The sequence below is a fragment of the Siphateles boraxobius genome, unplaced genomic scaffold, assembly GCF_051911475.1.
Source record: "Siphateles boraxobius isolate OS27281-9 unplaced genomic scaffold, OSU_SipBor_1 7, whole genome shotgun sequence".
NCBI lineage: Eukaryota > Metazoa > Chordata > Actinopteri > Cypriniformes > Leuciscidae > Siphateles > Siphateles boraxobius.
Genome location: NW_027509197.1, coordinates 23023133 through 23040321, shown reverse-complemented (window position 1 = coordinate 23040321; position 17189 = coordinate 23023133). Strand labels below are relative to the sequence as shown.

Sequence of the window (17189 nt, the reverse complement as noted above, 5' to 3'; positions counted from 1 at the left end):
AGAAGTACTGACTAGAACAGGGATGAGTAAAGCAAATTACAATGATCAATACCTGAATTTGTGATGGTGATTCATAGTGATTCATGGTGATACGGTAGCATTATCTCTTTGTAGTGTTTAAACCGTAGAAAATGGCACTAGCAGGTCATCATAGGTTCAATATCCAAGGACTGCACAGCATTTCCTGTAGGAAGTTTGATTTAATTTTTTAAAATATTTTTATATTTATATTAAGACCTCACCTCATGAACAATACATTAACTTTTTTTTAAATCTTTTTTTTTTATTCCAGTCGCTGAATTAAATGATTTATCATGTTCTTTTCCATCTGTGTAGGTATCTGTATTTTCTACAGATTAAGCAGGACATACTCAGTGGAAGGTGAGCTGGATGTTGTGCGACTGTTTTAACTATGAATCTTTCTAAGTCCAGTTGCATAGTAGGTGCATTCAGTAGTAGGGGCATTCAATTTACTTGTAAATGATTGTAACTCGTACTATGTAGATTGTTCATTCAATATTCATCTTGTGATACCACTGCAGTTTGTGATTCTGAAGTTGCATGTTCTTACTGTTCTTTTATGGTTACTTGAACATACTATTTTGGGACCAATTTGGTTTGATCTCCAACATGTTACACTATTAAATTAATATATCCTTCCCAGACTGCCCTGTCCGCACAATACTGCCGCACTCCTGGCATCATACGCTGTTCAGTGTAAGTATGAGTTCTTCTCCTTCATTGGTTTGGTTCTTCTCCTTCATTGGAATGAACGGGTGTAGGATCTAAATGACAAAGAAGCCACAAAACTAAATCAGTTTTTTAAAGCAGAACGGTATGTGACGGTCAATTACATGTGGTTTGCTTTAATTCTGGTTTGGCCTTTCTATCTTTAATGTTACAACTTTAAATCCTGTATAATGTTATGTTTGGTGTCGAACAAGTGGCGCCTGTAATTCTCTTTCTTGAGTGAGAGGAATTGATAGCAATTTAGCATAGCAGCAGAATTATAATTAAAGCTGTTTTCTGCCTATGATATGCACCACATTTCTTTTTCCACGTCAGGCAATATATCTCACCATAGATGGTATGCAAACTAAAATCCAGTGCTGAGCTTCCCAGCAAACCACCGAAATACAACAGCGCAAGCTCAGCATGGTACATTCCATCTGTGCACAACCTCAACGCTTAACAAGCACTAGCTTGTAAAACAGGAGTATATGCGAGCAAGAAATCTCTCTGAAGTACAGCAGGCACAAACATAGCCCAGCACATCTGAGTTAACCTAATAGTGCCCACTCGAGATGGAGTAGTGACATAGCATATCCCGGGCCCTATGGGGTCCGCTTGCCAGATTGAGCTCAGCAATAATGACTCTTGACAGATTGCTGTAGTGAGCACATTTGCCCCGGTCTCTCCGGGGCTTTTAGCATGCAGTTTGGGCGCTATATAGGTCATAGGGGATTCGGTTGAGCCCAGTTGCCTAGGACAGCGCTATCTATTGCAACTTATTTTGTTTGCTTTAAGGTTTACTGACAAGCTGCCATAATGGCAGAATTGATGCTAAATGCTGCAGTTTATGTTTTTTTTTTTTTCGGTCAATGGAATTGGTTTAGCGGATTTTAAAGACTTACTGAGTGCTTGTGTGTTTATCATAAAAATAAATGGTGTTTAATCATGCTAAACCCTTGAATAGCTTTAGGCATTAGTGTGTTTTATTCTAAAATGAGGATGAATGCAATGATAACACAATGCTGGGCTTTTAAGTGAATGTGAGTTGGTCTCGTTCAGTCAATGTGTTGTCATAGATTGTCTCAACATGTTTGATCTGACAACATTTGGCATTTGTCAATAAGAACATGCTATCTCATCAGAATGTTTTGATTTATTTACTCTAAAACACTCTTAACCTGTAATGTGAACTTAAAAATAGTATAATTTTACATATATAAAATATATAGAATATTCTTAGATTCTATCTTACAAAGTAAAAATACGAAAAAGGTGTGCACAATCCTCAAAACCCAAACAGGGCTCTGGACAAGGGGGATTAACTAAAGCAAAAAACAAACGTCACAAGCAGTCATATTAGTGTGCTGACATTACGTTTGTTAGGTTGTTTACATTCTATCTTACACATTGAATTAATATGATTGTACACATCTTAATCATTATTTTCAATACATTTTTCAAACAAAGTTAAAGCTCATTATGCTCACCAAATCTGCATTTGTTTGGTCAAATTTTTTTTCAACTACTAATATTGTCAGAAATCTTTCTAATATGTTGATTTGCTGCTCAAGAACATTTTTTTATCATTATCAAAGTTGAAAACAGTTGCTTAATATTTGGTTGAAACCATCCTATTAATCAAAGGATCCTAATTTACCACATTTTTTATAGTATATATATATATATATATATATATATATATATATATATATATATATGTTCAAAATAACAGGATTTATTTGAAATATATATATATATTTGTAACAATTTAAAAGTTTTTACTGTCACTTTTGATCATTTAAATGAATCCTTAATAAAAGTATATATTTTCTTATCTATTTCTTTTATATAAGTTGTAGACATAACTTTTAGGGCATTTTTCTTTGATTTTACGTCACATAATAATAGTGACACATAATAATGTGTGTAAGTCACACACAAAGCGAGTGATCAAGAGATGTGGTTACCAGTGTATCCATCGGTGACCCTGCCCCTTTATACACATTATCAGGTGACTTTGTCTGCATGCTGTACTGTTATGAGTCATGGCTGTTATTCATAACACTGTGGTTGTATTGTGTGATTCAGCTGAGCTGGGTGATTACAGTGAGGCAGAGAATTTGCCAGGATACCTGTCTGAGTTCTGCTTCATCCCCAACCAGCCTCAGGGCTTTGAAAAAGATGTCACCAAACATCACCAGCAACACAAGTAAGAGTCACCTCTCTAAACTTACTCTGGCTGAACTCTGGCCAACCCTGTCACTGTCACTATTATAATCAAATATTACTTTGAGCACATTACATTGCTGTCAGAAATTTGCCACAATGGAGGAGTCTGGTTGATTTCACATATGGCTTTATGAATATTCATGAACACTCACATGTGCTTTTTCAGTGCTCATTGCTTAGTTTGTACGCTGTAGAGCTGTGCTGAGAACAGGAAGCTCATTGTACTCCATGTTTTTGCCATACTGACAAATCGGTGGAATCTCAAAGAAGGCAATTCAAGCAATTTACACGAGCGTTTAGTGCATTCATCTACTACACTGTCTTGTAATGTGAATCTGAAGCATATGTCTTCATTTTTTACTCTTTATTCTCCCCTTTTTTTGGCCTGGGCACAGTGGACTTAACCCAGCACAGTCTGAATTCAATTATCTGAACACGGCACGAACGTTGGAACTCTATGGAGTGGAACTGCACTATGCAAGGGTAAGTGTGCCAGTGCTGTTACATTATGTATTTACACACAAGCCTCTTTGTATATAAAGATAATCATTGAAACAAGCTCATTTCTGGTCTGTTCCGCACACAAAGCTATTGTATAGCTTCATAAGACTTTGTACTTTCATTGTACTGTATGGGAAAGAGCATTTTGCATAGCTTTTATGTACCATGAAAGTAAGAAAAGAAAAGAGTTTTCACTTTGGGTGGAGTAACACTTTTAGCAACATTACACACCACGGTTTCGAAAACGTTTAATGATCCTAATTAATAATTTCTCTCTCTCAATCTGTTCCTGCTTTCAGGATCAAAGCAACACAGAGATTTTCATAGGCTTGATATCAGCTGGCATTGCCATTTTCAAGAACAGGGTACGAATCAACTACTTTCCATGGTAAGTGAACTTCTTGGTGTAATTCGGGTTCAAGTCATGAAGTGTAATGACTGTGGCTGATGCCAGTTTGAATGTTAAGCATTGCTGTCAGCCTCAAGGCATCCTTGAATGAAGATTTCCAGTTCAAAATGCAGTTTTTGTTGCTATAATTTTTTGTGTTAATGTGTTATTTTAACTAGGCGTCAGTTTGTCTGTCAACACTGAATGTTTAAATGCTGCACAATGTTGGACAATATAGGCTGATAAGAACATATATTATTCACTCATAATTGTTCTAAAACTATATAACTTAGTTTCTATTTAATTATTGATTTTGTCAACTTTTAAAATATGTGCATATCTAAATGTTCAGACATTTTTAGATTCTCCATGTTTTGATTGCACTCATTTCAAATTGTGAGAAGTGGAATAGCCGATGATGAATGGATAAATATGGAAGCGTATAAGTAGCAATATGCAAAATGACAATGCAATATGTAAAATGGCAATACATTTCTGTATTTGAATCTACATTTGTGCAAGGTTGGTGCAAAATGAAAATGAAAAATCAATTATATGATTTACATTTGCCATTTCATACACTAGTTTTAATATGTAAATTGAATACATATTTCAACGCTTTATAAGTTGCAAAATTAAAATTAAAATGTATTACAGAAATGATTAGATATTTTAACATGTTCAAGCAAAAACTTTAGCAAAATGATTTCATGATTAAACATTTCAATGTTATTTTTCTTAATTGCATTTACACTCACAGTTAAGACACTTGCGATTTCATTTTCATTAAATGTCCCGCAATGAATGTAGCAAAATTCAATGTGCAAATTGAAAATGCATTCCGAGCCGTTCACATCCCCGCCCCGTCCTGCCTCGTCAATCACTGCATCAAGGCGGGGCTCGGCAACAGGTAAACATAGGCTATATATGTTACATATTTTGAGTTGTTGGAAGGGAATATGGCGGCGGCAGAGCTGATACGTGCGTTACATTTACTGGCAGATGAAGGGGAGCGTGAACAGAGAATTTGAAGTGTTTCCGAAGATTATTACGCGTCTGCAGGTGATAGAACCAGTATGTTGTTGGAACGTCTGTGATAATGTTCTGCCTTATCAGGAGTCGACACCTGTTTGGTCTGAACATTATGCTGCGCTGTTGTTGTCTGATGCTGGAATGTGTTAATGATAGCTTAGTTTTGTATTAAATATTCTCATTGTCTGATACACATATGCTTATCTTTATTCTCATTACTATTAACTATAGTTACCCAATAATGTTGGAGATCCTACAGTTTTTCCTTACAAATGCATAGGGCTATTACTCTGAGATCACAGAATATGACGGGTCAAATTCATAGCTACTGAAAAATGTGACCGCTCTTTATTTCTTCATAACTGACTGTAATGTTCAATAAAGTGACTCATGTGATGTATGACCATCTCCCATTTATATTTTATTAAGCATATTGATTAGATATTGATAAATATATAGCTACAGTATAGGGTCACGGAATCTGACGGGTCAAATTCATACCGAAAAATGTGACCGCTCTTTATTTCACCATATCTGAATGTATTGTTCAAAAAAGTGAATCATTTGATGTTTAACCATCTCCCCTTTCTATTTTATAAAGGATATTGATCAGATATTAATAAATATATAAGGTCACGGAATCTGATGGGTCAAATTCGAAGACTAGGCTGGTGACATCATCGTCTATAATTCAGTGTCTAATATTTTAAAAACCGAAGCAGCAAAAATGCCCAAAGAAGCACAAACAAACGAGACTATTTTGCGTGGATTTGGAGCATGTGGGGGGCTGAGTGACCTCAGAATGACCAATAAATATTATTTGTAATATCTAAGAAACCGAAGCAGCAAAAAATAAACGTTGACCGAAGCACAAACGATTGACCCTATTTTGGAGGTAGGGGCTGGTGGCGCCATCACCTGTAATTAAATGTCTAATATCTTAAAAACCGAAGCAGCACAAACATAACTTTAACCGGCACAAACCAACACAAACAAACAAGACTATTTTATTTGGAACATGTGCGGGGCTGGGTGACCTCAGAATGACCTATAAATATTATTTTAATATCTAAAAAACCAAAGCAGCACAAACAAAATAGCGAAGTAACCGCACAAACGAAGTAAAAACGATTGAGCCTATTTTGCCGACGTTTTGCATTGGGTGGGGGCGGGGCAAACTTCACGCAGTGATTGACAAGAGCGGGGCGGGGCGGGGCGGGGCGGGGATGTGAACGGCTAGGAATGCATTTTCAATTTGCACATTGAATTTTGCTACATTCATTGCGGGACATTTAATGAAAATGCAATCGCAAGTGTCTTAACTGTGAGTGTAAATGCAATTAAGAAAAATAACATTTAAATGATCATGTTGCTACAGTTTTTGCTTGAACATTTTAAACAGATCTAATAATTTCTTTTTCAAAATACATCTTCATTTTAATTTTGCAACTTATAAAGCGTTAAACCGAAAATGTAAATTTAAATACAGAAATGCATTGAGATTTTACATATTGCATTGTCATTTTACATATTGCATTATCATTTTGCATATTACATTTCAAATTGAAGATTGCTACCCATATGCTTCCATAGATAAAAGCCTCTGCTAAATGATCAAATGTAAATGTAAATAGCGCCACCCAAATCCTCATCAGCCAAAAATGCAGACTGTTTTTCTGGCACACCAGGCCCAGCTGCTTCTGTAGCTGTTGTCCAAGCACCTCCCATTTGAAATACACGCACAGATGCTTTCCAGGCAAACTATGTTTAGCCCAGAAGAGAAACAGGGGCTGTTTACCATAGATGTCAACTAAGCACTCAGGGCAAATGGTTGCGCTTATTGATTATTTTATCGCTCACCCCTGTAGTTCATAAAGTTCAATAGTGATTGTTAAAAGAGTAAATGTATACAACGCTGACTATGGATGCACACAAATATGTGGATGTTCAGTTTGACCAACTTGAGCCAACACTATATTTGTGTGTGACAGAATGTGTCATAAGTGGTTGACACTCCTCCAGCATGTGTTTATTCAGACATTTGAGACTGTGTGTTGAATATAAGTATGTAGCTTCACTCTGAGTCATATTTTAATAGGAGTAATGCTTAGAGAGACACAAAGGGCCATGAAATGGGTCAGGGAATTTGAACAGCGCACAATGTGTTTGTTGTTGCCCTGCAACAATGCAATGTGTTTTTGTGTTACCAACAAATTCTTGTTTTTTTCCCTCTTCTCTATTTTAGGTTGAAGATTGTGAAAATATCTTTTAAATGCAAACAGTTTTTCATCCAGTTAAGAAAAGAGGCAGTAAGTTTTTTCTTAAACTTGTTTTTCTTTCTGTAATTCTAGATCAATTAATCAAGGCGACTTAAAAATGCATTACATTACAGAAGTTAAATATGTCGTGAAATCTGTTTTGAGTAAGTAATGAAACATTATTTTAGGCTATTCGAGCTACCTGATAATATGATACATATCACAAAACAAAGGTCGCCATTCACAATGCGTCACAATATTGTGTTTAGATTTTGACTGAAAATGTAGGCCATTATATTGACTGCACAAATAATTAAATGACTAAATAAATATTAATGTATTAAAATTATTATGTTAAAACAGTATACATTTATAATATTAAAAATAAAATTATTTTTTATGTGATGTTTGGCACCACATTTGCATAAGTTTGAAGTGAATGTTCATCTGTGCCGTTCACTGTTTGCTGATTACTATGTAAAATCATAAGATGACTCCAAAATACATAATCACTTCCATTTAGAAACTGCAGAGAGCAGTAATTCCTATTAATAAATCATCTTACTCAGTCAATTTCAAATTAAATAGCATAATGGCTCCCATAGTACCACTGATCTTTGTTTATTTGAAATCCCTGTGTAATTACTGGCCTGCTGTCAGTGACGATGCAGAGAGAGATAGACACTCTTTACAGCTTATTAATTATGGAGCGTAGATGATGCATTTTGCATGTAGGGGAGCGGGATCAGACATCAGAACTGTGCCAATTGCTGAGACTCCACGAGAACCTGTGTGCCTGAACCGGGTTTCAACTGTGTCACAGACCCTCTGTTGGAGGCCTCAAAACACCCCGGTGGTGTGAATAATGCACAGGCACCTTTCAAAAGCAGTTGTACTAAAAGCAGAACTCTATGATGTCATGATCCATAATTGATGCCCAGATGGCAGAGCTTGGCTGAGTGGGTCCGATTTCCTTGGACCTGGGACTTAGCCTCTGAGATTTGTACAACCAAAAACAGTCTGGGAAGTGCATTTACCCCCCTCTGGAGTCCCCAGTGACCAATGGAGACTTGCAGATTGGAGTGTCAGGCCTAATAGGTCTATCCAGAGCAGAGGCTTCTGGATACTTCAGCTAGGTTTCAAACGGAGGCCCAAGTTAAGAGCAAAACAAGACGACATAATGTGTGTAACGTTCAGAGCAGGGAATGTAAATGTCACCAACATCTCCTGTTATTTGGGTTAAGCATACAGTATGCTTGATTTAACAGCCTCAGGATCCTTTCTTCTTTTTTTGCCTACAGCACGAGACAAGAGATACGTTGCTCGGTTTCAACATGGTCAACTACCGAGCCTGTAAGAATCTCTGGAAGGCCTGTGTTGAACACCACACCTTTTTTCGGCTAGATCGGCCCGTTCCTTCACAGAAGAACTTCTTTGCGCACTACTTCAGTTTGGGCTCCAAGTTCCGTTACTGGTAAGACGTTCCTCTACATCCACAGCCCTTTGCATTTCTTTTTAAAAGGGGCCAAATAAAGTGCATGTAGTTTGAGGAAGTGCAGCTTGTTATGAATTGCTAGCAGTTATCAACTGTAAAGATTTTTTTTCTACTTGCCCACTCAGGCCATTCCTTTTCACTTTTTCACTTGCCCAAAAAAAGAAAAGAAAAAAAAAGTATGAATTTAAAAGTATATATATTTTTAAATAATTTTCATATTTCACACTATCATTTCATTCTCATATTTTTAACATTTACCATATAATATTTAAATTTAAAATAAAAAAGTAAAATAAAATTGATAAAAACAAATAAATGAAATTAAATATCTATAATTAAACATGTTAAGTTGATTTACAAATAAAATTTGCAATAGTAGCTGGAAACCCAATTATATTTATATAGGAAACTGTGGCAACAGATAATTCTTATTGTTAAACCACGGTTATGTAGAACAATGTAAAAACTTTTATTTTGTGTGGCATGCACATTTCATTTTTTCATAGCAGAAACTCCTAGATTTTGTTTTGTCTCGTCATCTGCAGTAGTGTGCTGAGGGAGGCCACAGTCACCAGAAAGCTTGACCTTCGTCGACATGAACAAATACTATAATAAATCATGGGGATAAACTCTTGAAAAATAGATGATGCACCTTTAGCTACTTTTAGATATATGGAAACTAGGATGAGGAGGTGATCAATAATTCATCTCGCAATGCTTTCTAGATTTATAAGTGTTTATTGGTGCTCTCTATAGTAGAATAAAACATATTTGAACTCTGTAGCTTTGAGCAGCAAGAGCCCCATATAAAATGAGGCCATTCACAGAATTGGAGGTGTCAGGCAGGCAAGTCACATTATATTTTGTGAAATATGGATTGAATCCTGAACAACATTGTGCATCTCTTCACAGTGGGAGGACGGAAGCACAATCTGTTCAGTATGGCAAGGAGAAGGGAATCAAGGACAGAGTGTTTGCAAGGTAATGTGAGCTTGTACTTAAGGGATTTTGTGTTGTTGACCGGTTATGATATGATTCTTCAGTTAATGATCATTAACATATTCGGTCTAAAAGAGTATTTATTTCTGTGGAAGTGTGAACTTTCTTATAAAATATACTACCAGGGGAGGAGTGACTTGGTTCAGCTGATGAACTTCAGAGGGATCTTTACTCGCAGCTTTGAGATGTTTGTATCAAAGTCCTATTTTAGTAAATCAGTTCACTCAGTGGTCACTGTCTTAGTAACACCCCCGAGTAGATATTTTCAGTCATGAAAGTACAGCTCCTATCTACTAGAAATTTCCACAACTGTTTGCCAAGTTTAGGTTTCAGTCCTGTAAATAAAACCGCAACTGACAACAATGTAATGTGTAATGGAACTTCTTTAGCTCGAATCAGGCTATTATAATGCTAACATAGACTACAATTCAAAAATTTAGTAAGTTAAAAAAAAATACAAATTGCTATACGTTTTTTTTCCGGATCCTTTGAATAGGAAGTTCAAATGAACAGCATTTATTTGAAATGAAAATCTTTTGTAACATTATAAATGTCTTTACTTAATTGCTGAATAAAATTAATTTCTTAAAAAATACACACATATATTTTGAACTGTATATTTTGACCCCAAGCTTTTGAACTGTAGAGTACATGAACATTATAGATCAAAAATACCTGGTAATACCTTTGTCAATAGAGAATTATTGAATAATGAGTTACTGCTCTATCAAATCATATTAAAATTTCCAATATAATCTAATACTTTCACCAAATTGTTGACAATGACTATTGATATGCATCTTTTTAGAGTCTAATATCCTTTCTTAATAGCCTTTTATTGTTTTACTATCTTTTACGACTTTTCAAAAATGTAATACTTTATGCACTTGAGTTGTTTGAAATGTTAACAAATACGAAATTCTCAAATGTTGAGCATAGTCAAACTTGTATTTGTTCTTTTTTATCTCAAAATAATGATGACATTGGCAGTAGATTGTTCTGTCTGACTTTCAGAGTGGATACTGGTACAACAGAACGCTCTTGAATTTAAGGTGTGTTTTTTTTGCTAAAATGAGATCTCTCACTAGGGGTTACTGTGTATAAATGTACTGAATTTCTGCAGTTAAACATTCAAAATATAAATTTAACATTGTAGTACAATATCTCAGGAGAACATAAAGGCAAAATGATACTCAGAATTCAGTTTAAAAATAACCTGATCTCTGTCAAAATAGATAATAGTAATCTGGAATATCTAACCTAATCTAATATCTTACCTCAGACAGTTAACACATGCTTATACTTGACCTTAGCCTTTGGTTCTACTGGGGTGTGGCAGATATTAACAGAATGCATTTCATCTCTCAGATCTCCCAGCAAGCCCCTGGACAGAAAGTTGAATAGTGTGAACGACTGGGAAGCAGTGAGCAGGAACTCATTGTCTGAAGAGAGGCTGGAGACCCAAAGCCTGCCCACCCGCTCCCCCCCTGGGACACCCAACCAGTGAGTGCCTCTCCGTTTCAGTGAACCTTTCAACCTAATGTGCAGAGACACTGCAGGGTGTTTTGGGGTGATGGAGATGATGGGGATGAGTGGAGGGGGGAGACAAGTGTGTAAGCTGTATGTAAGTGAATCTCACAATTGCAATTAGTCACATTTCTCTCCAAAAAAAATAAAGAATTTGTATACATTTAATTTTTTTTTAAATCAGCACAAAGGCACTTCAACAAATGCAAACATGTTATTTAAATAAAATTTAACTACTATGTAAAAAAATTTTCATGCAAAAACATGGTCCTGAAAAGGCTGAAATTCCTAAAGCAAAATATATTATAACTGTAATGATTTTTCCTTTGACTTGTGGGCGAAATACGACCTAGACATGTTCTTGACGAGTTTTATCCATTCAGAAAGTCAGGGAGTCGGTCAGCTGTTCAAGGAGAAATGAAAACTGTCACTCTCTGTCAAAGATTCAGAGATGGACTTCAGCATTATCAGTAAACTAACAGTGACTGTGTTTTCAGGAAGAAAGAATGCATGTAGTATGAAAGAAAGAAGTATGAATGCAGTAAAAATTTAAAAAAAATAGACTTAAAAGTTAACATTTCATCATATGTTATAATGCACTGCACTCTTTACAGTAACTATAAATGCTGCTGTGAAAAAAAATATTTGTTTTAATAGGTAAGAACCCCTTCAGCGAGAAAATAAATCAGCCAGAGGATTTGTATTTACTCATAAAACAAACAGCTGAAAATGATTATAGCAATTATAAATATTCTGTCAACAGTATAAACTCCTTATTTGTGCAAGAGGGTGCCCGGCTACGGCCCTCTTCCATGGGTCACCTGGTGGACCATGTCATCCATGCCTCCCCCAGCCTTCCTCTTTTCTCCAATCACAAATCAGCTTCCTCTACACAAGCGAACAGCATCAGCCTGGAGACTACGCCGTAAGTACTTCCTCTTCTTCTGTAGGAAAACAATCCGTCGTTAAGAACTGGCTTTGGTAATGCTTTATTATTATTGATGGTGCTTCCTAATGTTCCCCTTGTGTTCATACTTAAGCAACCACCCGGAACTAACTAGTAACAATCTAGGGACCGCCCACAATACCCCAGCAACAACATAGCAATGCGTGGATTATGCCTTTTAAAGGATAAGACTCTCCAGATGTCGTAGTCCGACGCATAAAATGCTGATATTTTTATTCAAAGTAATTTCAGTAACAGTTTATTTGAATCTTTCAGTATCTTAAATCCCTTAAAAGAGTCTTGAAATAGAATACCCCCGAAAACCAACTCTTTTAGCAGACGTTTGGTATACTTGCTTTTTTTTTTTTAATTGATGTGCTTTGTAATGCATTTCAAGTCTTGAATGTTTGCTTATCCATACCGCAGTGCTGCTCTAACTTATTGAAACATTAAATCATTTCAGTTATTATAAACCCTATTTACAGAAGCCACAAAATTTAGTGTAAAAAAAAACAGAAGCGCAAGTCTGTTCCTCAAATGGGAAAAGTGGTTTTTCTGCACCAAAAACATCTTATATTGGCTGATTGTTTTGTCTCTGCCTTCCAATCACGGCTACCACCCTCTGTCTGCGCCCTTAAATGGCCCTGAATGGAAACTAAACGCACGCTGCGCAGCTGTAAAACGTGTTTACCGCTCTCATAGTGCAGGGCACAGAGCTTTGGATTTTAACGGTTCATGGTAAACATGTCAAGCCTTTTGTGATCCTCTTGAATAGGTCTGCAGTATACTTAAGCCTAATGACATTGCCAGTGGCAGATAGGCTATTTGCATGACATGTGGTGGTTTTGACTTTGTTTGCTGAGCTAGTTTAATTGAAATATAACACCCCACCCCCCTTTCCTTTGTTTCAGTCTTTAAACCGTTTTAGAAATGACCTGTTTACGGTTGTGGGCATCACCACATGATGATGCCTCCAACTGATGATGTGCTGAGGCAAAAAAAAAAAAAAAACATTATTGTTCTTTGATTGCTTTTTAAATTAGTCTTTCGGCTCAAAGAAAAAAAAAATTGATAGCGCCTGCAGTGTCACAAAATTTCTTAACATGATTTTTATTGAAAGATTGAGCTGCATTTCTATGCCATTTGTAAAGGTCATTTGTCAGAATGTGATGCCAGGAGGATATAATCAGTTAGAAGGTATATTTTGGTTCAAGTTAGATTTTGATTCGGTGAGCATTCTAACTATGCTTGCTATTTATTTATTAATTCATACAAAAGTTCATTCATTCTATTCTTTTTTTTCTTGTTTATGTGTTAAAATGTATGCAGTTACACCATAAAATAGCACAACAGCACAAGTTTCTAATTATGTGGTATTGCTGACCTACCAATATTCATTTGCTATGAATATTGTCGGCTCTGTGATGAATTGCTTATGTTTCGCTTTTGTAAGTCGATTTGGATAAAATCATCAGCTTTGGATTGCCCCGCCCACAATAATATCTCATAAGTCCAACATCTGGTTCTAAATGTGTATTATACATCAAATATGTGTTCAGACACGGTTGTAGTTAAATTATCTTCACACAAAAAAATGTGATTAATCACAGAAAATTGAAGTGTAAAATATAAGCCCTTTTTACACATTAAACCCGGTAAAATGACCAGATTGACTTTTCCTGTAAATAGACAAGCGTGCTGTTCACACAAGCATCGGTGTTACTTCTTATTACCGGAAAGATACCATTTACACTTCAGTACCAAAATACTTGCAAACTATGTAATGTCAATCATCAGAAGTTAAATGCTGCACTGAATAGAAACACTTTAGTTTCACTAAGTTCTGAGTGTCAGGTGTAAGGGGGTGATCACAGAGAACGTGTTGTGCTCTTAAAAACATGAGACGCATAACACTGTAGTTACTATAGTACAGCCGTAACTAAGCTATAGTAGGAAAAATGAACTCCAGCGCCACAGTGCTAATGAATGGAAATGAAGGCTGGGTCTTTAGTGTGACATGCCGCAGCGGTCAAAATGGTCTGTCTAGCACGTTTACATAGAAAAACAATTAAAAGCAGTAGTTCTTACTGTAAACATCTCTGACAGAGCTTTATGATTGGCCCAAAGCAAGCTTCTTATGTCAGCGCGTCGTGACCTAACCCTGAGTAATCCCGTTTTTTTCCTTACACATTGCATCACACCATTAATTTACTAGTAATATTACAACTTCTCAAACTGTAAAATTGCCAGAACTGATTTACGGTATTTTGGAAAAGGTCCTGTTCCCGTGAACTCAAAATGGTAATTTACTGTCAGTTCACCCTTAAAGAGACTGTATGTGTAAAAGAGGCTATTAACTGTAATTGGGAAGTGAGAGTTTGGCATATTTTAAGGTCCGTATTGGAGATGTTTATTGGTAGATATATGTCATTTGTCTTTCTGCTTTCTTAGTTTATTTATATATCATTTTTAAGGAACTATATATGAATATATATTTCATAGCACACAGATGTATGCATAGCTCATGCTCCACAATGCATGAAATGCTTTCTTTTCTGTTTTATCTGTACACCTAAAGTATGGACCAACATGCAGACAGACAGACAGACATACACGCACACACACACGCACACACACACGCACACACACGCGCACACACACGCGCACACACACGCACACACACACGCACACACACACGCACACACACACTGATACTTGTTAGTCTGTCACAGTTCCAAATGATGACATAACCACCTGCTGTAAATACTCAGAACCCAGCAGCAGAACTGAACTAAGTTCTTTTTTCAGCATTCTTGAATCTCGATTCATGAAACTATTGAGCTCTAATGAATAATTCGTTTGAGAATTAGACTACATTGGTTGTATGTCCCTGCTCTCTGTAGATAAACAGACATTTACTCTGTGACCTTTGGCCTGCTCAACTGCTCTGTATGTGTGTGATGTGTTCAGTTTGGGTCACTTTCTGACACCATGCTAGGGTGCAGTAGTGGCTCCTGACTGTAAATTTAACTAGGGCAGATTCTGGGTTAGCGCTAGTTTATATTCTAATCACAGAACACTTTTAGCAGTGGTTGTGTTATTCAGCCTGAGAGTGGCACTCTAGTGTTGACGGACAGGCTTTAAGTATGACACATGCATAGAACGCTATCTTAGAATTGCCTTAATGTAGTATTTATTGCCTCCAAATGTTGTTTTAAAATATTACGAGTTGTGGAGGAATTCCAGTGACGAAAGGAAAGTCATGTCTTTTCTCAGACATAAATAAAACACAACAGAACTATACAAAGCTATTTACATGAGCACGCTATAGGATTTATACTTTCATTAATTTTATACGCTAGTCCACATGCCAACTAGTTACTGACCTGATGCAGACTAATATACACAAAGCTGAAGCTTATTAATATCGTCTTGGTCTGGAGCGAGGTTTACGCAAGGTAATATGAAAACAAACGGGGCTGCCTGAAATCTGCCCCAATGGCTCTCAAACAGATCACGCTGCAGTTCCATTTTTCACCACATATTTACATTGGAAACCTGTGGGGCGCTGTAGAGCTGGAGAGGGCTCAGGAACCTGCTGCCTCACTTAGTATCATTATACATGCCTGCTGAAGCCATACATTAAGTTTTAATATACCCTTCTCACTTTACGACTTAAAATCTGAAAAAATATTTGTTGTAGAATGCTGAACACATTTAAAATGTATTGATTGATTGATTCAGTTAATATAGAGGTCTATATTTTGGATGAATATTCTGATGAGTCCCTGCTGCTGGGGTGAAAACATGACTAGAAATTAAAAAAAAGCCTAACAGGGTCGGTAAGAGCCAATGCACACATTGAGATGCGCACACTCGTATGCCCCATATCCAAACACACACTCAGATACTCAAGTCCCCTATGGTGTGGTGTTCATAGAAGTGTGTGCCCAAGTGTGAAAGCTAAAACAATGTGTTGAATAATTCAGTGGTTCACTGGATTGTCACAGTATAACGTGTTCAGTTCAACTGAATAAAATATATCGAGCTGAATTGTGCTAAACCTGTTTGATGTCTCTGCTAGCTTTTTGCTACTGCTAAACTTTTTACGAAGCTTCATTCATGTGTTGGACAAAAATGATGGAATTGGAACCCTTTTATTAAAGGGATATTTCACCACAAAATGAAAACTGACCATTTACTCATCCTCGTGTTGATCCAAACATGTGTAATTTTCCTTGTATCTGTGCAAATAGAAAGGAGATGTTTTAAAGAATGTTTTGATTCTCTTCTCAATGAAATGCAAGCATAAATATGTTTATATTTATTATATATATTTTATTCTCCCTGAATTTAATAGGTCTCCGGAAGGTGTCGAAGGACCGCCTCCTGCCCTCCCACCCAAACAGTCCCGGAAGAACCTGAGCCAGCTTATACTGTCCCACTCCCAACAGGACTTGGACAACCACATCAACGAAATGTACGATGTCCCCATAGCAACAGACAAGACCATGGTGAGAATACATCCACTGACTCACTCGACCCAGACTCTTTGTGCTGCTTTGTCGTTCCTTTTTCCAAAGTTGGCATTAATTGTCCAGCGTCCCTCCCTTCTATGGTACACCGCTGATGTGGTTGCTCTCAAAAAAAGTTATAAAACACTGGGTGGTTTGCTGCACGCAGTTCCTTGCACATAAATCATTTTCACTGCCTCAGTCTGAGTTAATATTTCACATGTTTTTATTTTTATCTGTTAAGATATTTTTTTGTCTTTTAAGATAAACACTGCGTTTGTTAAAACTAATAGTAATAAAGCATTTTATGTATGTAGTATTTTTCATACATAAAATGCAGGCCAAAGTGCTTCATTCTTTCAGTATACAATATTTAAAAAACAAATACAAAATAAGGATGAAATCAAAAGATTGATAGAAATTAAAAGCTTTAAAAATAAGTGCAGTGATGAAAAGGGTTTTTATGTTTTATTCAAAAGCTAACTAACTAAGATGTCTTCAAAAGCTATTGTGATCGCTTGGAACTTGGTAAGATTTTGCAGATTTTGGGAGCGTAATGGCTTATAGG

At 36.4% G+C, this 17189-nt stretch overlaps 1 protein-coding gene and 1 long non-coding RNA gene across 5 annotated transcripts in view; one reads left to right on the top strand and one right to left on the bottom strand.

Annotated features, from left to right (window-relative positions):
* LOC143723180 (uncharacterized) overlaps positions 1-17189 on the bottom strand; it is a 292525-nt gene that overhangs the window by 132675 nt on the left and 142661 nt on the right. The window lies entirely within an intron of this gene.
* Positions 1-17189, top strand: part of ptpn4a (protein tyrosine phosphatase non-receptor type 4a) — a 60695-nt gene that overhangs the window by 36154 nt on the left and 7352 nt on the right. For all 4 annotated transcript variants that reach the window (XR_013197060.1, XR_013197061.1, XM_077215174.1 and 1 more), the window contains 11 exons: positions 337-381; positions 665-717; positions 2821-2941; positions 3357-3444; positions 3762-3850; positions 7128-7191; positions 8442-8614; positions 9548-9616; positions 11003-11137; positions 11925-12086; positions 16468-16621. Coding sequence is in view for 2 of the 4 variants with exons in the window: in XM_077215174.1 (XP_077071289.1) it covers positions 337-381; positions 665-717; positions 2821-2941; positions 3357-3444; positions 3762-3850; positions 7128-7191; positions 8442-8614; positions 9548-9616; positions 11003-11137; positions 11925-12086; positions 16468-16621 (1153 nt within the window). In the remaining 2 variants the exon portion in view is untranslated. The remainder of the gene's footprint in view (positions 1-336; positions 382-664; positions 718-2820; positions 2942-3356; positions 3445-3761; positions 3851-7127; positions 7192-8441; positions 8615-9547; positions 9617-11002; positions 11138-11924; positions 12087-16467; positions 16622-17189) is intronic.